At 38.8% G+C, this 22,647-nt stretch overlaps 3 protein-coding genes across 4 annotated transcripts; all 3 read right to left on the bottom strand.

The window, feature by feature from the left end:
- Window positions 1-314: 314 nt before the first annotated feature.
- LOC131526076 (cyclic GMP-AMP synthase) lies at window positions 315-7,051 on the bottom strand. 2 transcript variants are annotated; one of them, XM_058754174.1, is made up of 8 exons: window positions 6,871-7,051; window positions 5,415-5,440; window positions 4,860-4,954; window positions 4,557-4,771; window positions 1,761-1,989; window positions 1,211-1,474; window positions 1,018-1,117; window positions 315-937 (listed from the first exon to the last, which is right to left on the bottom strand). In XM_058754174.1, the coding sequence occupies exons 3-8, from the start codon at window positions 4,879-4,881 to the stop codon at window positions 436-438; spliced, it is 1,332 nt and encodes a 443-aa protein (XP_058610157.1). In that variant the 5' UTR covers window positions 4,882-4,954; window positions 5,415-5,440; window positions 6,871-7,051; the 3' UTR covers window positions 315-435. The 2 variants fall into 2 exon arrangements, with proteins under 2 accessions (XP_058610157.1, XP_058610156.1); XM_058754173.1 differs by lacking the exons at window positions 5,415-5,440; window positions 6,871-7,051 and having other exon boundaries at window positions 4,557-5,078.
- A 3,552-nt stretch (window positions 7,052-10,603) lies between these two features.
- On the bottom strand, window positions 10,604-17,719 carry LOC131526140 (elongation factor 1-alpha-like). The gene is made up of 8 exons (XM_058754265.1): window positions 17,564-17,719; window positions 16,622-16,777; window positions 15,863-16,042; window positions 15,443-15,739; window positions 15,198-15,348; window positions 12,431-12,687; window positions 11,031-11,265; window positions 10,604-10,925 (listed from the first exon to the last, which is right to left on the bottom strand). The coding sequence occupies exons 2-8, from the start codon at window positions 16,763-16,765 to the stop codon at window positions 10,801-10,803; spliced, it is 1,389 nt and encodes a 462-aa protein (XP_058610248.1). The 5' UTR covers window positions 16,766-16,777; window positions 17,564-17,719; the 3' UTR covers window positions 10,604-10,800.
- A 178-nt stretch (window positions 17,720-17,897) lies between these two features.
- LOC131526139 (elongation factor 1-alpha) lies at window positions 17,898-21,203 on the bottom strand. The gene is made up of 8 exons (XM_058754264.1): window positions 21,046-21,203; window positions 20,257-20,413; window positions 19,729-19,908; window positions 19,333-19,629; window positions 19,067-19,217; window positions 18,732-18,988; window positions 18,406-18,640; window positions 17,898-18,318 (listed from the first exon to the last, which is right to left on the bottom strand). Exons 2-8 carry the CDS (start codon window positions 20,398-20,400, stop codon window positions 18,194-18,196), a joined length of 1,389 nt encoding a protein of 462 aa, XP_058610247.1. The 5' UTR covers window positions 20,401-20,413; window positions 21,046-21,203; the 3' UTR covers window positions 17,898-18,193.
- Between the last annotated feature and the right edge of the window lie 1,444 nt (window positions 21,204-22,647).

Raw genomic sequence — 22,647 nt, 5'->3', positions numbered from 1 at the left:
ACCTGCACTTGCTGCTATTGCACTTCTGGTTAGACCTAAACTGCATTTCGTTGCCCTGTACCTGTACTTGTGTAATGACAATAAAGTTGAATCTAATCTAATCTAATATATGCAGTCTTTTCTTGGATTTAATTAAAAGTTTATATTACTGTATTTAAATACTATAATAAGGCCTACTGCAAAACTATACTAAAATAATAAAGAAGCATACTCTGCGTATCCCCAATGAAAAAAGGTAACTATTTTTTCCTCAAATTTTATTTCTCAGAAAATGGAAATATGGCTGTACCATATTTCTCATAAAACACACAGAAAATAATTTAAGCACATGACATAGCTGGATGATCTTTTGCATAATTTTCATTAAAATTAAAATAATTTTATATTGCACAATGATTACATTCTAAAAAAAAAAAAAAGTAAATCATTCATCATTCATTTTTGAAATACACATCCGATTCCTACACACACAATAACAACCAATAAGCATACATATACATGCTTAAAAGAACATTCAGAGGCAACCATACTGTCTGTGCCACTGATTGGGTGAATCACAGCATCAGTGTCAGGAACCAGAGCAGAGGTAGGACGTAGCATTTTCAAAACAGGGAACCCCAATTCTCTTTGCTCCCTCAGAACAGTGGTCAGAAATAAAAGAGCTCGCTTGGAAAATGCAGGTGGGGAGAAAAGATTATGTTCGCGGACGAAGAAGTGGTGTAGCGAACCATTCAGTGCACATCGCTCAAAGTACCCAAAGAGCTTCATGAAGGAGACAGACAGCTGGCCTGGAGACCAAAACGAATCTTGCACTCTGTCTGAAAGGACGTGGAAGAAGGCTGTTTTCCCATGGTAGGAACACAGAGACTCAAGTTCTTTGGGATACCGCTGCTTCAGTCCCTCAATCAGACACTTCAGAAGCCGCAGACAAAGTTTCCTATTAGAAAGAAGAGAAAATCTTAGGGGCATCATAACATTATAACATAACCAACTATAAAAATTAGTATTTGTTCATACCGACAACACTTATTGGAATGACTCTCACAACACGTCTTCTTATTGCCATGATACTGCATCATCTCTTTTTCAATGTGAGAGAAGGATATTCGCCAGCTCTCTGCGAACGAATACCTCAAATATATAAATCCTTTATGGTAAGGAAAGAAATAAATGTTTTTGTAATGACTGAATATGTATTGTGCCAGCATACCTTTGGCATCATCTTTGAGAGTTCTTCCTTTAGGTCTCTTTGGGACGAAATACACAGCCTTACTTACAAACTGACGACGAGATTTTTTTCCAAGCCATTTGTCTATATTGGGACCTGCCCGTGCTGCTTGTGGCCAACCTTGTGGCACCTCAAGAGTAGGTACGATGTCTACAGACATCACATCATCGTCATTCTCTTTCACCTTAAATTCAAGGGTCACCGCTGGTGAATTTACTTGATTTCTGCGTATCACCCAGCCTTCACCTGTGAACGGGTGGCAGAACCACAAACAATCTCAAGGTTATACACTACCTTTCAATGTTTTTTCTTGAGCAGCAAATCAGCGTATTAGAATGATTTCAGAGGGATCATGTGACAAAAACTGGAGAAATGGCTGCTGAAATTTTATTCCGTTTTTTAATCTTTTTACTATATTTTTGTATCAAATATATGCACCAAATAGACATAAAAAAAATTATGAATTGTAGTGTATAAAAAGCTATCTGAACATGGTATACATGGTGTTGAGAGACTGATCAGTAAAACGCACCTTGAAAATGTTTGCTAATGAATTTGCGGACCAAGCGGTACATTTCTGCTTTGATTTTGGTTGCTGAGATGGTTCGTTCATCTTCGAGAAGAAAGTGCTGGATTTCAGTTCGTGTGGCTTTGAAAAGCTTTATCTTATAAAACAGTCCTTGATATTCTTCCAGTTCTGACAGTACAAGCCTTGGGACTTTCAGTTTCAGCATAATGTCAAACTCATTGGGTTTGTTGATCTGTTGGTGATAAAATTATAGTTTGTCATTCCATTAATCAGGGGCGGATCTACCGGGGTGGCACGGGGTGGCAACTGCCACCCTAAGAAAAAGCTGTGCCACCCCAGAATTATCACAGAATAAAACATAAATGTAAGCAGTGTTTCATGTGCTACTTTTCAGCCACGGCGATGACAGCGTAATGGAAAATGATGGCAAAAAAAAAAAAAAAAAACACGTCTTTCACTAAACTGTGCACTCAGTTCTTTTTGAGTCAAAAACACAAAGCGCAGCCTGTTCACTAACGAATTGTTTTTACATTTGTTCGTGAATCAGATACTGCTTCTCGGTTTATTCAGAAGTCCTCTGAGAAATCTAATCCCGTCCGGATAAATCTGAGATTCATCCCGTAATTGTTTGGTGATGGATTCTCCGACCGCTCGCTCCACTTTCATCATGGATATAGAGGCCATGATGAAACAATAACATGAAATCAGATGCCGATCATGAAAACTAATAGCAGAGTTAGGTAAGAATCTTGTATTGCAGTTTTCTCGATTGTTAACATAATATAACTGATTTTATTTAGCCCATTTTCCCAAACCATTAATTTAGTTCTCAAAACAAAGACACATTTCTCAAAAGGTTTAACAATGAGTAAGTTAAACATTAGGTAGCAAAATGACACCAATCAGAATCTCTGCATCCTAACAACGGAGAGAGGAGAGAGCTGAACGAATAATATACATGGGTTTTATACTTACACATTCAGTATAATTACAGTACCAGTAGCCTACATTAGATGATGGAAATTTCACTATTCTATATGTACAGTAAACTCTAGCACATGTTGTACACCTTTAAACGTGTGACTGTCAAATTTTATCTGTAACCATTTTTTATGTGTACTGCATGTTTGCAGAACTAAGAAATGACTGCCTAGAGAGATATAGTCTTGTGTCATGAGACCAGGAAACTGCTATAGTACTGTACACTGTAATGAAATTTGACCAAATGTGCTGAGGATGCTGAATTTACTTGTTTTTTTGTTTTTGTTTTTTACTGTACTGTATTGTGGTGCATACCAAGTTCATATACAATTCTTTGGTATTTCAACTTTTCTGGTGTTTTTAATCTACTGCAAGATTACTTTACAGTAGTAAAATGAAAATTATCTGTTCCCAAAAGTTCATTGCTGAATTAGTATTATTATCTGTAATTTAATTTATATTGTATACTGTAATAGACATTGAACTGAAAAAACAATTCCTGAATCCTAATAAGAGTTGTTTGTTAAGTGTTATTGATCTCATGAGTGTTCACTGGGCAGGAAAGTCATCTGTGTATTTGAATTGTAAGCATTTAAGAATCCTGTAATAACTAGATTGAAAAGTTTGAAAGACAAATTTATGCTGGCTTGTCTTAAAGTCTTGTTTAAGAAACATAAATAGTTTGGTCAGTTAGATGTTCTAGATGTTTTCTATAGTGTTGCTAGTTGGTTGCTAGGATATTCTGGGTGGTTGCTAGGCTCTTGCTATGCAGCTGCTGGGGTGTTGCTAGTCTATTGATAGTGTGTCTGGGTGATTACAGACATTCCCACCTCTGGTAATAACAGAAATCAAACATTGTTTTCAAAACTGATCCAGTTTCAATGCTGTGATATTATTGTATTTCTTTCTAATGTTAGGAAATTCAAAAGAGTTACTCTTAAACTTGCACTAAAACGTGATTTATACCATCTAAGTAGCCTATGCAATATTAATAAAATCGCATGTCTTCATTAATGATACAAGCTCAGAAACATTTATAACCTGTTGAAATTTTTTATATTGCATATTGACTTGGTGCCATGATGGATATTGAAATGTTGTTAATTATTTTTAATTTTAAACAGTATAGATGATTACTTAATGGTAATGCATTATTTGTGAACACAACTCTGCAATAAATCCCCCAAAACTATGCATGGGGGCTTGCTTTGGTGTTGCCACCCCTCATAGACCCCATGCCACCCCTTTTCCACCCTAAAAAATATTTTCTAGAGCCGCCCCTGCCATTATTCCAAACATTCATGAATACTTTTAGTCAATCTTTGTTTTTCAAGATGTGGAGGATTATTGCACTATTATTCAGAAGTTTGAGGTTGGTAAGATTTTTTAAATGATTTTGAAAGAAGTCTGCAGTGTCACATGATCCTTTAGAAATCGGTCTAATATGCTGATTTGCTGCTCAGGAAACTTTTCTTATTATTATCATTGTTGAAAACAGTTGTGCTGTTTTTTTGTGGAAACCATTATAGATTTTTTCAAGGTTCTTTGACAAATTAAAAAGTTAAACAGAACAGTGTTTATTTGAAATAGCTGAACATTTTAAAATCATTTGAACACTGAATAATTTGCAACATTGTAATTGCCTTTACTGTCAATTCTGCTCAATTTAATTTAAGCTTTCTAAATAACAGTATTAATTTCAGGAATAAATAAGTAAATAAATCTCCAAACTTTTAAACGGTAATGTATATTAAAAACAGACAATTAATTTCTGATACAAACTTGACACTACTAGCTGATTTTTCTCAAATGTTTTACCTTCACCATCTCATAATAGCTGCCACTGGTGAGAACGGAGACCTCCCTGAAGAAGGGCTGATCATCATTATTCTTCAGGAATTCCAGCAGGCTGTCGATCAGGTGGTTTACTATCTTCACAGCTTTCTGCTGGTCAAGCTTACGCAGCCGTAGATCTCGACCTCTCTGTCTGATCAAGCGGTCCAGCTCGGGCGAAATGGAACAATCATCTCCAACTTTATGATAACAGAACAAGTATAAGCAAGTATACATAGATACAAACAATAACTCAAAGAGCAACCTAGTAAAGATCCTCCACATTACATGATGTCCTCTGACTTTCCATAATAGAGCTGTGAAAAACCCAAGGTAAGATATATAGTGCTCTTCGGATCCTCTGTCGTGGTGCTCAATCCAGCCTAAAATTTGAATGCAGTATAAACGCAAATTAATTAAGTATGGAAATGTGCTAGGATTTCTCCATGGATAAAATAATAATATTCAGTAAAAATCATAAACATAGAGAGTAATTGACTAGCAACTCAATATATTCAACCCTTTTTTTTATTTTACAGACATTGTGCAACGCCTGAGAGCTTTACACCCTGTTTTATGGCTTTCATACATTTTAAGAGTATAAACGTAAATGGAACTCCAAAGCTTAAAAAGGGAATAGAAAATAAAAGAAATTCTAAACTGATAAAAACATATAGGATGTTTTGATGTATTTATATGTGTATTTTGGAACAAGAACGGAAAAATGGCACAGCATTTACTAAAGCGTACAGGACAGTTTGTGACACCAAATTTGATCTATTCCACACTTATTTACATTTTCACAAGCATACTATTTAATGATATGCATGAATCCAGACTTACCCTCTTCCTGATCTAGAGAAGAAGATCTGTTGACACAGAAATACAGCACAAGTGTATATTGATTCTAAGCTCCTCCCTGCCACATCAGATGATCTTTCGCTTTACAGTAAAAGCTTCAGGGTGTGACTTCGTTCCAGTGACGTAAAACCGAAACTTAAGGAACAGAGGGCCCGGTTGCATGAAAGCCCTTAAGTTAAGAAATCCCTTAGTTATAAGGTTAAGGGAACCCTTAGTGAAACTTGGGTTGCAAGAAAAATCCTAAGGGTCAACTTAAAGGAACCTCAAGGCTGTCATTAAGTATTCCCCTTAATTATCTAAGTGTTCCCTTAAGCGTTGCTACAAAGTCCTTAGTAACTATTTCACCTTGATAAATTTAAGGGACCAAAACAGCTCCCTTAAGTAATCTTAAATCTTACATTTGAGCTTAAAAATCTTAAAAATACTGAGATTAAGACATTTTTTAAGACCTGCACAAATAAAATATCATATAAGCATAGTAGGGCAATCACTATGGTAACATTTTAAACTGTAAAATGACTGTAAAATGCATGACTTACAGGTTTTCACAAAACACAATTTTTTTGTATAATTTTTTAAGAAAATGGATGTTGTATCAATTATTATATTAATTTAAACAATTATTATTAATCAATTATTAGCCTACATTAATTAAATAACAATATAAATGTAATCTATGCCTTTATAATGCATTATAATGATTTTTATAATGCATTATCTTCTTGTCGATCCACCTGTTCACATTCACAACTCTTGCGTGTTTGCCGCGTCAAAACATGGGTTAATTTTCACATTTATTAACATTTCCGTCATTGGTCAGGAGAGCTTTCACTTTAGAAACACAGCGGTTTCCTCGGTAACGACTGTAACGTTACACAAAACAGCGCAGAAACGGGCAGCACTCGTTTATTTGTTCGTGTTTTAGTTGGTTAGGTTTGTATTTCGTTATGTTCTGGTTATTTTCATAGATATACATATCTATGTTTATTATGAGATGAAATAACTATAGCAACCGCGGCGCTCATTGCCGTATGTTGTCAGGAACTACCGTGAAACGCTTAGGTAAGGGTGACAGTTAAGACGTTTGTTGCAACTCTCTTAAAGAAATCCCTTACCTCAGGGAATTCTTTCCCCTCAGGGATACTCCTAAAACAAATTACTTAAGGACTTTCATGCGACCGGGCCCTGATCTTTGATGTTGACCTGCTTGATTCTTGTGTGTAATGTTACAGATGTAATTTATCAGCTGAAAGCAATGTCTAAATGTACAAAGGCCTTTGTAATGTGCTGACCGAAGTGTGTATGGTTAACCTTTAGGAAAGTATTTTTTCTATGGATGGCACAGTTTAAATACATTTGAATGGCTGTTTCATGCAAATTTCTTTTGTCTAATGAAATGGCGATTATGTTTTTTTAGACTTTAAAGGCCAGTTCACACCTTGTTGGAGTTGGAGTTTGTTGGATCAGTGTGTTACCCCTGTTGGCGTTTGTTGGCGTTGGTTGGAGTTTGTTTTCACCCGACTGAACATGCTTAATCGGCGTTTGTTGGTCGTGGAATGTCTGAGCAGTGTGAAAGGGTTTTCCAACAAACTACAACAAACTCTGACGTGCCACGAACCGTTTCCATGACGACGCGCATATTTCACTTAAAGCGTGCTCCACCCACGGCCTCTTTCCTTTTTATTCGCCATCTTTTCAGGTGAAGAATGACACGCAAAGACATTAATAACAATAAAATTTTGATTCTGGTTACAGGATCATCAGTTTCGTCCCCAATCAGACTTCCACCATCAACACCAAACGCGAGCGGCGCGGTGCAACGAGACAAAATACAATAGAGGTTCTATTGATTATAATCAGTGACGCTGTCTACACTGGATGCGTCGCGATGGGACCACTGTCGCGTCCGGTGTAGACACCGTGTTACTTGACTCCATAGACATAATAAATACTATATTTATATGTCTATGCTTGACTCTTTGTGACTCGACGTTTGTTGGTGTTTGTTGGGGCAGTGTGAACATGACAGTTATTTTTAATAAAATTCTAAACCCAACAGCCAACTTGAGCCAACTTGTTTGTTGGCGTTTGTCTGTGCGGTGTGAATTGGCCTTAAGTGATACAACAGACTGTTAAATTTAAAACAGCTGGCTGAATTTTACTACACAAAAGAATGTTTTTTTTTAACAATATAAACAATATGAGAAAACAAAGTGCGGTAGGTGTACATGACAGTGCTATTTTTGTATTATTTATATACTATTATAGTATTTAACATTTTCAATAGCTTTTAGAAATTTCAGTTTTAGAAATTTTAGTAGTTCAGCTAAAACTTATTTCAGCTAATTGCCAAGGATATATTTTTTTAAATGTTTTTTTAGTTTTAACCTTAACTGCCATATTTGAACATTCAGGAGAAAGTGCACTATCCAAACTTTATTTTTTTATAATTCATGAATGCTTTTGAATACAGACCTAAGGTTGATCTCTTTTTAAAGAAGACAATTAGCAGATTATTACAGAAAGCATTTAATAAAATTAAAGTATTAAAAAGTTATAGAAGTTTAAATTTACTGTAAATAAAACGTATACTATTTTTATTTTATTTTACATCAAATAAATATTTTTTAAAAAGTTAAAAATCCAAAATTGCTATAAAATGAAAGCCATATGTCTACATAAGTTGTGTTCCAAATTTGAAGTTGATATTAAAAAAATTGAGGTTCATATGCAATTTTGTTTAGGCGTTATACCAAAAACAGCCACCGGGTGCCATCCAAACTCCATTAAAAAAATGTTAATGCATTTGTGTCTCAAAAGTATCAATTTCTCTCTCAATATTACATCTATAACAAAATAACCAAATATGGAATCTTGAGACTCAGACCTTTCCAAAGATATGTACAGTGAGGAAAATAAGTATTTGAACACCCTGCTACTTTGCAAGTTCTCCCACTTAGAAATCATGGAGGGGTCTGAAATTGTCATCGTAGGTGCATGTCCACTGTGACAGATATAATCTAAAAAAAAAAATCCAGAAATCACAATGTATGATTTTTTAATTATTTATTTGTGTGATACAGCTGCAAATAAGTATTTGAACACCTGTCTATCAGCTAGAATTCTGACCCTCAAAGACCTGTTAGTCTGCCTTTAAAATGTCCACCTCCACTCCATTTATTATCCTAAATTAGATGCACCTGTTTGAGGTCGTTAGCTGCATAAAGACACCTGTCCACCCCATACAATCAGTAAGAATCCAACTACTAACATGGCTAAGACCAAAGAGCTGTCCAAAGACACTAGAGACAAAATTGTACACCTCCACAAGGCTGGAAAGGGCTACGGGAAATTGCCAAGCAGCTTGGTGAAAAAGGTCCACTGTTGGAGCAATCATTAGAAAATGGAAGAAGCTAAACATGACTGTCAATCTCCCTCGGACTGGGGCTCCATGCAAGATCTCACCTCGTGGGGTCTCACTGATCCTAAGAAAGGTGAGAAATCAGCCCAGAACTACACGGGAGGAGCTGGTCAATGACCTGAAAAGAGCTGGGACCACCGTTTCCAAGGTTACTGTTGGTAATACACTAAGACGTCATGGTTTGAAATCATGCATGGCACGGAAGGTTCCCCTGCTTAAACCAGCACATGTCCAGGCCGACTTAAGTTTGCCAATGACCATTTGGATGATCCAGAGGAGTCATGGGAGAAAGTCATGTGGTCAGATGAGACCAAAATAGAACTTTTGGTCATAATTCCACTAAACGTGTTTGGAGGAAGAAGAATGATGAGTTCCATCCCAAGAACACCATCCCTACTGTGAAGCATGGGGTGGTAGCATCATGCTTTGGGGTGTTTTTCTGCACATGGGACAGGGCGACTGCACTGTATTAAGGAGAGGATGACCGGGGCCATGTATTGCGAGATTTTGGGGAACAACCTCCTTCCCTCAGTTAGAGCATTGAAGATGGGTCGAGGCTGGGTCTTCCAACATGACAATGACCCGAAGCACACAGCCAGGATAACCAAGGAGTGGCTCTGTAAGAAGCATATCAAGGTTCTGGCGTGGCCTAGCCAGTCTCAGACCTAAACCCAATAGAGAATCTTTGGAGGAGCTCAAACTCCGTGTTTCTCAGCGACAGGCCAGAAACCTGACTGATCTAGAGAAGATCTGTGTGGAGGTGGGCCAAAATCCCTCCTGCAGTGTGTGCAAACCTGGTGAAAAACTACAGGAAACGTTTGACCTCTGTAATTGCAAACAAAGGCTACTGTACCAAATATTAACATTGATTTTCTCAGGTGTTCAAATACTTATTTGCAGCTGTATCATACAAATAAATAGTTAAAAATCATACATTGTGATTTCTGGATTTTTTTTAGATTATGTCTCTCACAGTGGACATGCACCTACGATGACAATTTCAGACCCCTCCATGATTTCTAAGTGGGAGAACTTGCAAAATAGCAGGGTGTTCAAATACTTATTTTCCTCACTGTATTTTGTCAAGATTATAAAAGGTTTTGATTCTAAAAGACCGTAATACATTTTGTAATATGACACCCAAGTAGTCATATTGAAGTACCATTTCTATGGTAATACAACGTTAAATTTCAAAAGGTTTTCACAGGATGAATTTTGAGATTTTAAGCTTTCAAATGGTATATAAATTACAATGATTGCTAAAACATGTGATAGGGAAAAAGGCAAGGAAATAAAGACTTTTTGTGACAAAGGTCAGAACTCCTGTTATGTTGTAGATTTTTCATAGACTCTTGGTGCACCCTTGTCATAAATTAATCTATTACTACATAATTTGTTACAACAAAAAATGGTAAAATATCTATTTAGGAGTCTTAGACCTTTCCAATGATATATAGTTTGTCATGATTACATTAGGATTTAATTGTAATATAGTGAAGTAAACTTAGACGTCCCGTATACAGGACGGTAATTAAATCTAATATTTGTATTTTATTTTATTTCAGCTTTATTTCTAATAGTGTTAGTTTAGTTAACTATAATAACACTGAAAGATTCACAATTCAAATGTAAAAGAAAAAGAATCTTAATTATATTTATCATGTTCAAAATCAATTTATTTATGAATGCACTTACAATAAAACCCATTCATAATGCTTTGACTTTGACAAAAAAGAATAATGGCACAAACTGATGAATGGTCATTCTTTATTTTTTATAATCGTTTTCTCCTAAGGTGTTCAGAAATACATGGTTTCCTCCTTTCCTTCTGAAGCTTTTACGGTGGGTTTTTATCAGCATAAGCCAGTCCTTTAAAACCGTGCTCAGGTTCTGAGACATTGCAGTGTAGGATGTCAATGAGGCTTGCTGGGTGTCTGACGGGACGATTCATTTGGTTTTGGCAGCCTTCTGAGCAGACTTGGTCACCTTGCCAGCAGTGGAGGCTTTCTTGTCAACGGCCTTGATGACACCAACAGCGACGGTCTGCCTCATGTCACGTACAGCAAAACGACCTGGAAAGTAGTAGTGGGATAGTAAGGAGTTCAAATTAAAGCAGAACGTTTGATTAATGTTAAATATATAATGTTCAAGGCAACATAAATGATGACACTTCTTACCCAGTGGTGGGTACTGAGAGAAGCTCTCCACACACATGGGCTTGCCAGGGACCATAAGAATAATGGCAGCATCTCCAGATTTGAGCGCCTTGGGGTTGTCCTCAAGCTTCTTGCCAGAACGACGGTCGATCTTCTCCTTGAGCTCAGAAAACTTGCAGGCAATGTGAGCAGTGTGGCAGTCCAGCACTGGGGCATAGCCCTGAGAGATCTGACCAGGGTGGTTCAGGATGATGACCTGCGAGAAAGAGGGGTACATGATAAAGCACCTGACATTATGAAGATCATGCAGATAATGCAGATGCATCTCAATAAATTAGAATGTCGTGAAAAAGTTAATTTATTTCAGTAATTCAACTCAAATTGTGAAACTCGTATATTAAATAAATTCAATGCACACAGACGGAAGTGGTTTAAGTCTTTGGTTCTTTTAATTGTGATGATTTTGGCTCACATTTAACAAAAACCCACCAATTCACTATCTCAACAAATTATAATACTTCATAAGACCAATAAAAAAAACATTTTTAGTGAATTGTTGGCCTTCTGGAAAGTATGTTCATTTACTGTATATGTACTCAATACTTGGTAGGGGCTTCTTTTGCTTTAATTACTGCCTCAATTCGGCGTGGCATGGAGGTGATCAGTTTGTGGCACTGCTGAGGTGGTATAGAAGCCCAGGTTTCTTTGACAGTCTGCATTTTTTGGCCTCTTGTTTCTCATTTTCCTCTTGACAATACCCCATAGATTCTCCATGAGGTTCAGGTCTGGTGAGTTTGCTGGCCAGTCAACGCCTCTGACATTGTCTGTGGTTCAGGAGTGGCTTAACAAGAGGAATACAACAACAAATTCCTTGACACGTCTGACAATTTTGCTTGACAATCCTCATAAGGCTGCGGTTCTCTCGGTTGGTTGTGCATCTTTTTCTTCCACACTTTTTTCTTCCACTCAACTTTCTGTTAACATGCTTGGATACAGCACTCTGTGAACAGCCAGCTTCTTTGGCAATGAATGTTTGTGGCTTACCCTCCTTGTGAAGGGTGTCAATGATTGTCTTCTGGACAACTGTCAGATCAGCAGTCTTCCCCATGATTGTGTAGCCTAGTGAACCAAACTGAAAGACCATTTTGAAGGCTCAAGAAACCTTTGCAGGTGTTTTGAGTTGATTAGCATGTCACCATATTATAATTTGTTGAGATAGTGAATTGGTGGGTTTTTGTTAAATGTGTGCCAAAATCATCACAATTAAAAGAACCAAAGACTTAAACTACTTCAGTCTGTGTGCACTGAATTTATTTAATACACAAGTTTCACAATTTGAGTTGAATTACTGAAATAAATGAACTTTTCCACGACATTCTAATTCATTGAGATGCACCTGTATGCTATTATTTATATCTAACCTGAGCTGTGAAGCTGCCAGCCTCCTGAGGGGGGTCATTCTTGCTGTCTCCAGCCACGTTTCCACGGCGGATGTCCTTGACAGACACGTTCTTAACGTTAAAGCCAACGTTGTCACCGGGGAGAGCCTCAGAAAGAGACTCGTGGTGCATCTCAACAGACTTAACCTCAGTGGTCACATTGGCAGGAGCAAAGGTCACAATCATACCAGCCTTCAGAGTTCCAGTCTCAACACGTCCAACAGGCACAGTTCCAATACCTGAAGGAAACACAAGGAGAATGTTTGAGTGACAGACACTAGTTTCTCATTAGAGAAAACTGAATGAGTTTGGAGGCTGTTGTTATTGTTAATGAAAACTAAAACACTTTCTTTCAGTGAAATGAAAATTAAAACCAATATAACTGGGAAACACAGACTAAATTTATACACTGAACAAAATTATAAACGCAACACTTTTGCTTTTGCCCCCATTTTTCATGAGCTGAACTCAAAGATCTAAGACTTTTTCTATGTACACAAAAGGCCTATTTCTCTCAAATATTGTTCACAAATCTGTCTAAATCTGTGTTAGTGAGCACTTCTCCTTCGCCGAGACACTCCATCCACGTCACAGGTGTGGCATATCAAGATGCTGATTTAGACGGCATGATTATTGCACAGGTGTGCCTTAGGCTGGCCACAATAAAAGGCCACTCTAAAATGTGCAGTTTTACTGTATTGGGGGGGTCTGTAAACCAGTCAGTATCTGGTGTGACCACCATTTGCCTCACACAGTGCAACACATCTCCTTCACATAGAGTTGATCAGGTTGTTGATTGTGGCCTGTGGAATGTTGGTCTACTCCTCTTCAATGGCTGTGTGAAGTGGCTGGATATTGGCAGGAACTGGAACACGCTGTCGTATACGCCGATCCAGAGCATCCCAAACATGCTCAATGGGTGACATGTCCGGTGAGCATGCTGGCCATGCAAGAACTGGGATGTTTTCAGCTTCCAGGAATTGTGTACAGATCCTTGCAACATGGGGCCGTGCATTATCATGCTGCAACATGAGGTGATGGTCGTGGATGAATGGCACAACAATGGGCCTCAGGATCTCGTCACGGTATCTCTGTGGTCCTGGGCTGGTGTGGTTACACGTGGTCTGCGGTTGTGAGGCCGGTTGGATGTACTGCCAAATTCTCTGAAACGCCTTTGGAGACGGCTTTTGGTAGAGAAATGAACATTCAATTCACAGCCAACAGCTCTGGTGGACATTCCGGCAGTCAGCATGCCAATTGCACGCTTCCTCAAAACTTGCGACATCTGTGGCATTGTGCTGTGTGATAAAACTGCACATTTTAGAGTGGCCTTTTATTGTGGCCAGCCTAAGGCACACCTGTGCAATAATCATGCTGTCTAATCAGCATCTTGATATGCCACACCTGTGAGGTGGATGGAGTATCTCGGCAAAGGAGAAGTGCTCACTAACACAGATTTAGACAGATTTGTGAACAATATTTGAGAGAAATAGGCCTTTTGAGTACATAGAAAAAGTCTTAGATCTTTGAGTTAAGCTCATGAAAAATGGGGGCAAAAACAAAAGTGTTGCATTTATAATTTTGTTCAGTGTATTTATAACTTCAAAACTAACTAGTCTGCAAAATCATTTTAGTTTCTTTTTTTTTTTTTTCACGGTATACTATAAAATTTGAAATCTTTGCAATACTGTCTGCATTAAACATGAAAATGCAGTTTGTGATTTACTGGATAAGGATTAAAAGAGAATTTTTATTTTTAGATATTTTTATGGGCTTTTTATGGATAGTACAGTAGAGAGAGATGACAGGAAAGTACTGGGAGGAGAGAGGGAGCGGGATTGGCAAAGGACCTCAAGACGGGAATTGAACTCGGGTTGCCATGAGCGCAGTTGCGCTGTATGTCAACGCACTAACCACGAAGCTATTAGCACCGACAAATCAGGATTTTCTTTAAAAAAATGTTCAAATACGTCCATGGAGTTTTATTTTTTTACATGACTTTACCAGATCTAGAAATCCCTTTCTCATATTTACAGGTATCCAAGGTTTTCTGGTAACACTTTACAATAAGGTTCATTAGTAAACATGAATGAAGAAAGAATAATACTTCTACAGCATTTCTTAATATTAGTTAATGTTAATTTCAGCATTTAATAATGCATTATTAAAATCAAAAGTTGTGTTTGTTAACATTAGTTAATGCACTGTGAACTAACATGAATAAACAATGAACTGCATTTTCATTAACTAACATTAACAAAGATTAATAAATAGTGTAATAAATGCATTTTTCATTGTTTGTTCATGTTAGTTAATACATCAACTAATGTTAACAAATGTGTTACCGGTTTTCAAAGAAAAAAAAAAAACAGTTGTTGAGGGACCAAATGAAGAACTGAAAGAAATATCTTGATTTTTAATTAGTATAGCTTATGAAGCTTTTTGATGCTTGTTTTGTCTTATTTTAAAGTCACCTTGATGCCTCTTGGAAGTTTTTTAGGACATGTTTGAGAATCACTGCAATAACACTAGACCGTACTAAGAAAATGATAGCATTTTTTAATTATACTGGTTGGTGCATTAACTATGGCAGCCCTAAAATACTAAAACTGATGTAATAACAAAAGGCAAAACTAGAAGACAAACTACAAATTCAACTCCAAAGACAAATAAAAACATTTAAATATTACAAAATAAAATGATTTAAAATTCAGATCTATAATAACCCTGGTTGGTAGTTAATGCTTACCTCCAATCTTATACACATCCTGCAGAGGCAAACGGAGAGGCTTGTCAAAGGGCCGACTGGGTGGCAGGATGGAGTCCAGGGCCTCGAGAAGAGTAACACCGCTGGCAGCACCTTCCTTCCTCTCAATCTTCCATCCCTTGAACCAGCTCATCTATTATCCATAAAAAAAATACAATACAAAAAGCATGAACAATCGCAGTGATCACAAACCCTAACAAAACCAAGAAAAAGCAGCAGATGCTCACGTTTGTGCTGGGCTCCAGCATGTTGTCACCATGCCATCCAGAAATTGGGACAAAAGCAACAGTGGCAGGGTTGTAGCCAATCTTCTTGATGTAGGCGCTGACTTCCTTGGTGATCTCCTCATAGCGCTTCTGGCTGTAGGGGGGCTCGGTGGAGTCCATCTTGTTGACTCCAACAATAAGCTGTTTGACTCCCAGAGTGTAGGCAAGCAGGGCATGCTCACGGGTCTGTCCGTTCTTAGAGATACCAGCCTCGAACTCACCAACACCGGCAGCGACAATCAACACGGCACAGTCAGCCTGGAAGGAGGAATGAATAAAATCACAACATTTATAATAATAATGCACAATAATAATAATGCATCAACAAAATCATTACACACAGCAATCTGTGACAGATTTGTTGACATTAAAAAAACCTACCTGAGAAGTACCAGTGATCATGTTCTTGATGAAATCTCTGTGTCCAGGGGCATCAATGATGGTGACGTAGTACTTGCTGGTCTCAAATTTCCAGAGAGAAATGTCAATGGTGATACCACGCTCACGCTCGGCCTTCAGTTTGTCCAGCACCCAGGCGTACTTGAAGGAGCCCTTGCCCATCTTGATGCAGAAAAAATATTCAGAAGCATATTTGAGAAGTTTGTGAGACGGAATGGACAAAAGAATAAATAAATAAAAGATAGATAGATATATGGATGATAGAATAACATCTATAAGTGATGCAATAATGGGACTGGTTTAATTATAATTCTCTACATTTCATTAATGATTATATTCCACAAAAAAAAAAAAAACCTGCAAGAATATATTGAGTTTATTTGCAAAAACAGATAACAAATCATGTTTTGTATTATGTCATGTTTTTGTTAGTTTGCTGTATTTTTAGTTTTTTTTTTACCTAATCAAAATAACAGAACTGATGGAAAGTAATTGGAATGCACAATGAAAATTGAATGACAAATGATTTTCATAACAATGAAAATTGTTAAAAACGGAGTTATCTGTTTTTGCAAATGAAGTCCTCATATGTTCAGTTTGGACATTTTGAACTGACTGAGCCCAGCAAAACTAAACTGTAGATGTCGCTCACAACACATGGTGTTTAAAAAGACACGCCCAGAATATCCTTGTCATCGAGACACATTAGTCATCGGAAGCCACCCGGCTGTGGTGACGTACCTCAGCGGCTTCTTTCTCAAACTTCTCGATGGTTCTCTTATCGATTCCTCCACATTTATAGATGAGATGTCCGGTGGTGGTGGACTTGCCAGAATCGACGTGGCCGATAACCACGATGTTAATATGAGTCTTTTCCTTACCCATATTGTAAATTTACTGTGGAAAGACATTGCTGGGTTTAGTTTAGATGGCATAAACATTATCCGGACATTACACGTAAGCGTTCAAGGAATTCTGGAAATAAATTCACAACGCGACAGTATATAAGCGATGAGACAGGATCGAGCTCGCTCGTGCGCTGAACGCCACAAGGGGTGCGGGGTAATCTCTGCGTCAACGCGCAGCACCGGCGGTGTTGCCATGTCCGCCTGTTATAAGAATTTATGTATTATAATATAACGAGATAAAGTCGCGGGTGAATAGTCTTAATTTGGGGGCTTGCAAGAGCTTGGTTCAGGTAGCACAAGTTGATTAATCATTAATCGCAGCTGTTGAAATTCACGTACTGTTCGAGACTAACAACGGTTTCCATAATGCGTTTGTTTTGTGGGACTGAATTAAAAAAACCCGCATTTACGTTATTAAATAAATGGTTTTTCCATTTTTTTCAGTCCAGGTTCTTTTTCCAAGATCTGGCAACATCCACCCCTCCCTCTATTCACTTCGTGTCCTCCATGTTGAAGGACTATAATGACAGCACCAGCCATGTTCTCTCCAGCTTTGCCAGCAAGTTTGTGCTCTCTACATGCGTCAGTGAAAACAGCATAGTAGAGAAAAAGAAACCTGGAAGTACAATAACCTGGTCTGAATCAGCTACCCTGAAAATATTAAATTAGACAGCCTTGAGATTTTAAAATGCATTTAAGGGCACTCCCTTATGACAAACACAGCCTAGCAACTCCAGAATTAAGACTGAATAAAATGAGGCAGTAATAAACTTACCCGACTACAAGCACTACAGACAGCCCAGAGCAGACTGGAGAAAAAGGAACGAGTCACACTGCCCGTCTAAATTTATATGGGTTCAGACAGGGGTGGGATATGAAAAAACACCTAGACCACATAGATACTGCTCAGATGAGGGGTACCATTGGTAGCTTTGCTGTGCACTGACTATTTGCGATTGGAGGAGAAGACGTCAGTAAAGTGGGCACGCTGTAGAAGAAACCCGGCTGCAACACGTGTTAAACAGCTGCAAGGACCATGACAAATCATATTACAGTTGCTTATCCCAAATCCCACCCAGTTCCCCATTGATGACAGGAGAAAGCGCAACTTCAATTTTTAATACCTTTATTAGTTTCTTATTCAGCAGCTTCTTTCCAAATTTTACTGTGGCAACAGGTGCAGTTCTAAACCATTAACACAAATTTAACAACTGAAAGAGGCATTATCAGTCAATAAATGGAGCCACACTTTAAATCCAAGTTGGTTTCCTTTCCTGCGAAAACTTTTCCGATGGGTTTTAATCAGCATAAGCCAGTCCTTAAGTAGAGTGCCCAGGTTTAGAGAAATTCCAGGAGGTTGGGATGAACATACCACAACCTTTGGAACAGCGTGATGAAGGGAAATTCACTTGGTCTTGGCAGCCTTCTGTGCAGACTTCGTGACCTTGCCGCTACCACCAACTTTCTTCTCAACGCTCTTGATGACACCGACAGCAACGGTCTGCCTCATGTCACGCACAGCAAAGCGACCTGTGGATGGAGAATGATTAGCACAAAAAGCCATGTCAAAAGTTCAGAATGTGGATGCAAGAGTCGATTGGCATGACATGAACTTACCAAGAGGGGGGTAGGTAGAGAAACTCTCCACACACATGGGCTTGCCAGGGACCATCTCAACAATGGCAGCATCTCCAGATTTGAGCGCCTTGGGGTTGTCCTCAAGCTTCTTGCCAGAACGACGGTCGATCTTCTCCTTGAGCTCAGCAAACTTGCAGGCAATGTGAGCAGTGTGGCAGTCCAGCACTGGGGCATAGCCCTGAGAGATCTGACCAGGGTGGTTCAGGATGATGACCTAAAAAGATAAACAAATTAGTATACATGCACACAAAAAACCCTGGAATTAAAGTGACTTGGTGATCAAGATGATGGGGAAAATGCCTAACCTGAGCATTGAAGCTGCCAGCCTCCTGAGGGGGGTCGTTCTTGCTGTCTCCAGCCACGTTACCACGGCGGATGTCCTTGACAGACACGTTCTTAACGTTGAAGCCAACGTTGTCACCAGGAGTGGCCTCAGTAAGAGACTCATGGTGCATCTCGACAGACTTGACCTCAGTGGTCACATTGGCAGGAGCAAAGGTTACAACCATACCAGGCTTGAGGACACCAGTCTCCACACGACCCACGGGCACAGTTCCAATACCTGAGAAATCGAAAGTGTTAGACCAATTCAAGTTTTTGACTTTAGAACTTGAATAACTTCACGTTATGTTATACCAACCTCCAATTTTGTAGACATCCTGAAGTGGCAGACGGAGAGGCTTGTCGGTGGGACGGCTGGGGGGCAAAATGGCATCCAGGGCATCAAGAAGTGTAACCCCGCTACCATTAGCCTCCTTGCGCTCGATCTTCCATCCCTTGAACCAGCCCATCTAAAAATAGACAGACATTGTCAACTAAGATGTAGCCTGAAATACACCAAGAAAGATGTTACACAAACAGAACTCATTTCCCACCACCCCTGCAAAGTTGCATAGACAAACTTACGTTTGTGCTGGGCTCCAGCATGTTGTCCCCATGCCATCCAGAAATTGGGACAAAGGCAACACTGGCAGGGTTGTAGCCGATCTTCTTGATGTAGGCGCTGACTTCCTTGGTGATTTCCTCAAAACGAGCCTGGCTGTAGGGGGGCTCAGTGGAGTCCATCTTGTTGACTCCAACAATAAGCTGTTTCACTCCCAGGGTGAAAGCCAGGAGGGCATGCTCACGGGTCTGTCCATTCTTAGAGATACCAGCCTCGAACTCACCAACACCACCAGCAACAATCAGCACGGCACAGTCAGCCTGGAAGGAGGGGAGGAAAAAGAAAGAGCACTGTAGTTAAACCTCACCCTACTTCATTAGTCACAAAAGCAGTTCTGTGTGGGTGGAGTGTAGTCATACCTGAGAAGTACCAGTGATCATGTTCTTGATGAAATCTCTGTGTCCAGGGGCATCAATGATGGTGACGTAGTACTTGCTGGTCTCAAATTTCCAGAGAGCAATGTCAATAGTGATACCACGCTCACGCTCGGCCTTCAGTTTGTCCAGCACCCAGGCGTACTTGAAGGAGCCCTTGCCCATCTATTTTGCAAACAGAAATTAAACAAAGGGTGGCATTTAGTCATTTTGAACTTCTAAAACATTAAACTTCAGATCACAAGTGGTTTTAAGTGTTAAACTATAAAATCAGAACTGCTTGAAAGGTTGAATGGGACCAGTGCACATGTTGCGCGGCCTACTGGGCGCCATTACAGAATCTGCAACGTCATAGTGAAGCACCGCTTAAGCTCCGCCCACTCCCACACCCAGCCGGCTTGAGCCCAGGAACGCGTGCTACCGCCGCCATTTTGGCTCTTTTTACTCGGAGATGTGCCGCAATAAATTCACAGAAATTCACGAAACAGTCACTACAAGCGTTTAAACTCTCACCTCGGCCGCTTCCTTCTCGAACTTCTCGATGGTTCTTTTGTCGATTCCACCGCATTTGTAGATCAAATGGCCGGTGGTGGTGGACTTTCCGGAGTCGACGTGGCCAATAACCACGATGTTAATGTGGATCTTTTCCTTTCCCATGATTGATTAGTTTCTGTATTAAAAGAGAAAAGTAAAGTTAGATAAAGAGGCATGAGTGAAAGACTTTCCATCATTAAAAACTTTTGAGCGGGGATTTCGTAACAAGTAATGGATGGCCAAGAGTTTGAACCGGCCTAGTTCACCATAAGGCAACTGCGACACGTGTTTCTTTAGAGTAGCGCGGTGTTAAGTTACAGGGAAAAAATCCAAAATGTCAGAAAGGAATCCATAAGGACGCAGACATCTGGCTGTCCAGTCATTGATAACAGTTGTTGGATGCGGGAATGTGTGGAAGGCTTTTAACAGGCCCGCGACTTGAGGTCTCTTGGTGCCTTTGTTCTTTTCCCGGTTCCCAATCTTTGGGAGATGGACGTTAACGAAAAGAATAGAAAAAACAAGCAAACCCCATCTCCTCTAAATATACTACTAATTTAAAAAAATTAAAAACACCACTATTAAAAAACAAATCAGAAAGAAAACCATTGTAGAAACCAAAAGTGATGAGCACAACGAGTAACGAAACAACGCTGAAAATTTCAAAATACCATCAACCTGAAGAAAATCCTTCAAAATTGTCCAAAAGTTCTCAGAAGGGAATTAATGAGCGTAAAAAACCAAGGCCTAACCAACAAATAAAGTACTCACCAAGATTGAGAGATCACTCCTCAGCTGCTGCTCCCCTTTGCCAGGTAACAGAAAGAGGAAGAAAAACGGTTTGGTTGGAGAATTTATACACGGGAGGAGGACCGACTGGGCTGCAACCCCCCGCTTCCTCTCTCTGCCTGATCGACCCGCAAATCACACACAATCGAGCGAAATTCTCCCCGCCTCGACAAACTGCGTCACTACTTTGTTTTACTGAGCATCTGGTTGACTGTATGAAATAGTATTATTATTATTATTTTTATTTTTATTTTTACAAATATTTGCGATATGTTGCGATAAACATAATGGGAAAATATATGCCTGAGTCCATACCATGTAGCTAACAAAATAGCATAAATAAATAATATATATATATATATATATATTTATTTTTATTTTATTTTTTAACGTGAATGTTAATGCATACTAGAAATTTGTCTTTCCATTTTAAATTTAGATTGTCACAAGATGCTTATCACACATGTTTACATTTTTGGTCTCCTTATGATGAATGACGGTAATTATATCACTATAAAACTTAATACGTTACGTGGCCTATCTCTCACTGATTGAATTTGGTTCACACATTTGGTTCATCACATTTAGGCCTACTTCTTAAACTATTTCACATTTAATTCTCTGGTTTTGGTCAAAGTAGCTGCGAAGTTTCATTTTATGCAACACGAGTTTTCTGTGTGTACAATATATGCATAGCCAGCAAGCTGTTCATTTTCTCATTCTTTCTCGTATTTATGCTTATTCTCACAGTAATGACATCTTGTTCACATGCTTTTATTCACAACAGTTTTAGAAGAATGTAAGAAATCAGAATTTTATTTTATGAAACGACCAGTCTTTTATCCCAGAGACAGTGATCAGCCCAGTCTGTGTGCAAATTAGTCAGCAATTTACTACCAGCACCAAGTTGATAAGGGCACTCAGGTCTGTTCTTTCAGATGCATCTCCACCCAGTGGTTCATCTATTCAGATTCAAATGAAATCAGGACTATTTGCTGAACAGTGAGAGTCAAACTATCCTAATTTGAAACATAAGCCCATAAGAGGCAGCGAACCTTTCGTAATTTCCCTTAGTTTGTATGCATTTCATGCATTCAGAGTTCTAGAGTGTGGGGAATCTTTAATTCTTCTCAGTGCCTTACAGGTCTTCAATGCCATACATTCCTCATAGCCTTATTTCAAAGAGCTGGCATGTCCCCCTGAACCTCCGATCAACTCTCTCTTCCTCTAGGTAACAGATGCTCGGTCGACAGCTGCTAATTTCAGTCAAGAGCAGCACAGACACACAGTCAAATGACATATACTGTGACAATCAGAGCAGCATGCTTTGGGGTCTAAAAGTCAGGGACCTCATTCAAATGTGAAAAAAAATATTAAACTTGGTTATAAATTAAGTTTTAAGGTTTTAAAACATCCTAGCATGGACAAAATAATTTTTAGAATCATTGAAGATTCTGCATCTATTTAAGATTCTTTGTTACATTGATCATGAAAACTCCATTGTACAGATAGTCTGATGTTTTTGCTTCCACTGAAGCACAGTTTGCTCTTTGACTCATTCTCAAATCATGCTGGAGAACATGA

Source organism: Onychostoma macrolepis, chromosome 19 (genome assembly GCF_012432095.1).
Source record: "Onychostoma macrolepis isolate SWU-2019 chromosome 19, ASM1243209v1, whole genome shotgun sequence".
Taxonomy (NCBI): Eukaryota; Metazoa; Chordata; class Actinopteri; order Cypriniformes; family Cyprinidae; genus Onychostoma; species Onychostoma macrolepis.
The sequence above is the reverse complement of the archived record's forward strand: the minus strand, read 5'-3'. Positions and strand labels throughout refer to the sequence as shown.

Coding starts and splice junctions, on each gene's coding strand:
- LOC131526140 (XM_058754265.1), bottom strand. CDS start 16,765: ATGGGTAAGGAAAAGACTCATATTAACATCGTGGTTATCGGCCACGTC. Junction 15,740..15,862: donor TGATCACTGGTACTTCTCAG/GTAGGTTTTTTT, acceptor TCCTCCTTCCAG/GCTGACTGTGCCGTGTTGAT. Junction 12,688..15,197: donor GGATGTGTATAAGATTGGAG/GTAAGCATTAAC, acceptor TGTTTCCTTCAG/GTATTGGAACTGTGCCTGTT.
- LOC131526139 (XM_058754264.1), bottom strand. CDS start 20,400: ATGGGAAAGGAAAAGATCCACATTAACATCGTGGTTATTGGCCACGTC. Junction 19,909..20,256: donor TCGAGAAGGAAGCGGCCGAG/GTGAGAGTTTAA, acceptor TTTGCAAAATAG/ATGGGCAAGGGCTCCTTCAA. Junction 19,630..19,728: donor TGATCACTGGTACTTCTCAG/GTATGACTACAC, acceptor CCCTCCTTCCAG/GCTGACTGTGCCGTGCTGAT.
- LOC131526076 (XM_058754173.1), bottom strand. CDS start 4,856: ATGTGGAGGATCTTTACTAGGTTGCTCTTTGAGTTATTGTTTGTATCT. Junction 1,118..1,210: donor TCTCAAAGATGATGCCAAAG/GTATGCTGGCAC, acceptor ATTCGTTCGCAG/AGAGCTGGCGAATATCCTTC. Junction 938..1,017: donor CATTCCAATAAGTGTTGTCG/GTATGAACAAAT, acceptor TCTTTCTAATAG/GAAACTTTGTCTGCGGCTTC.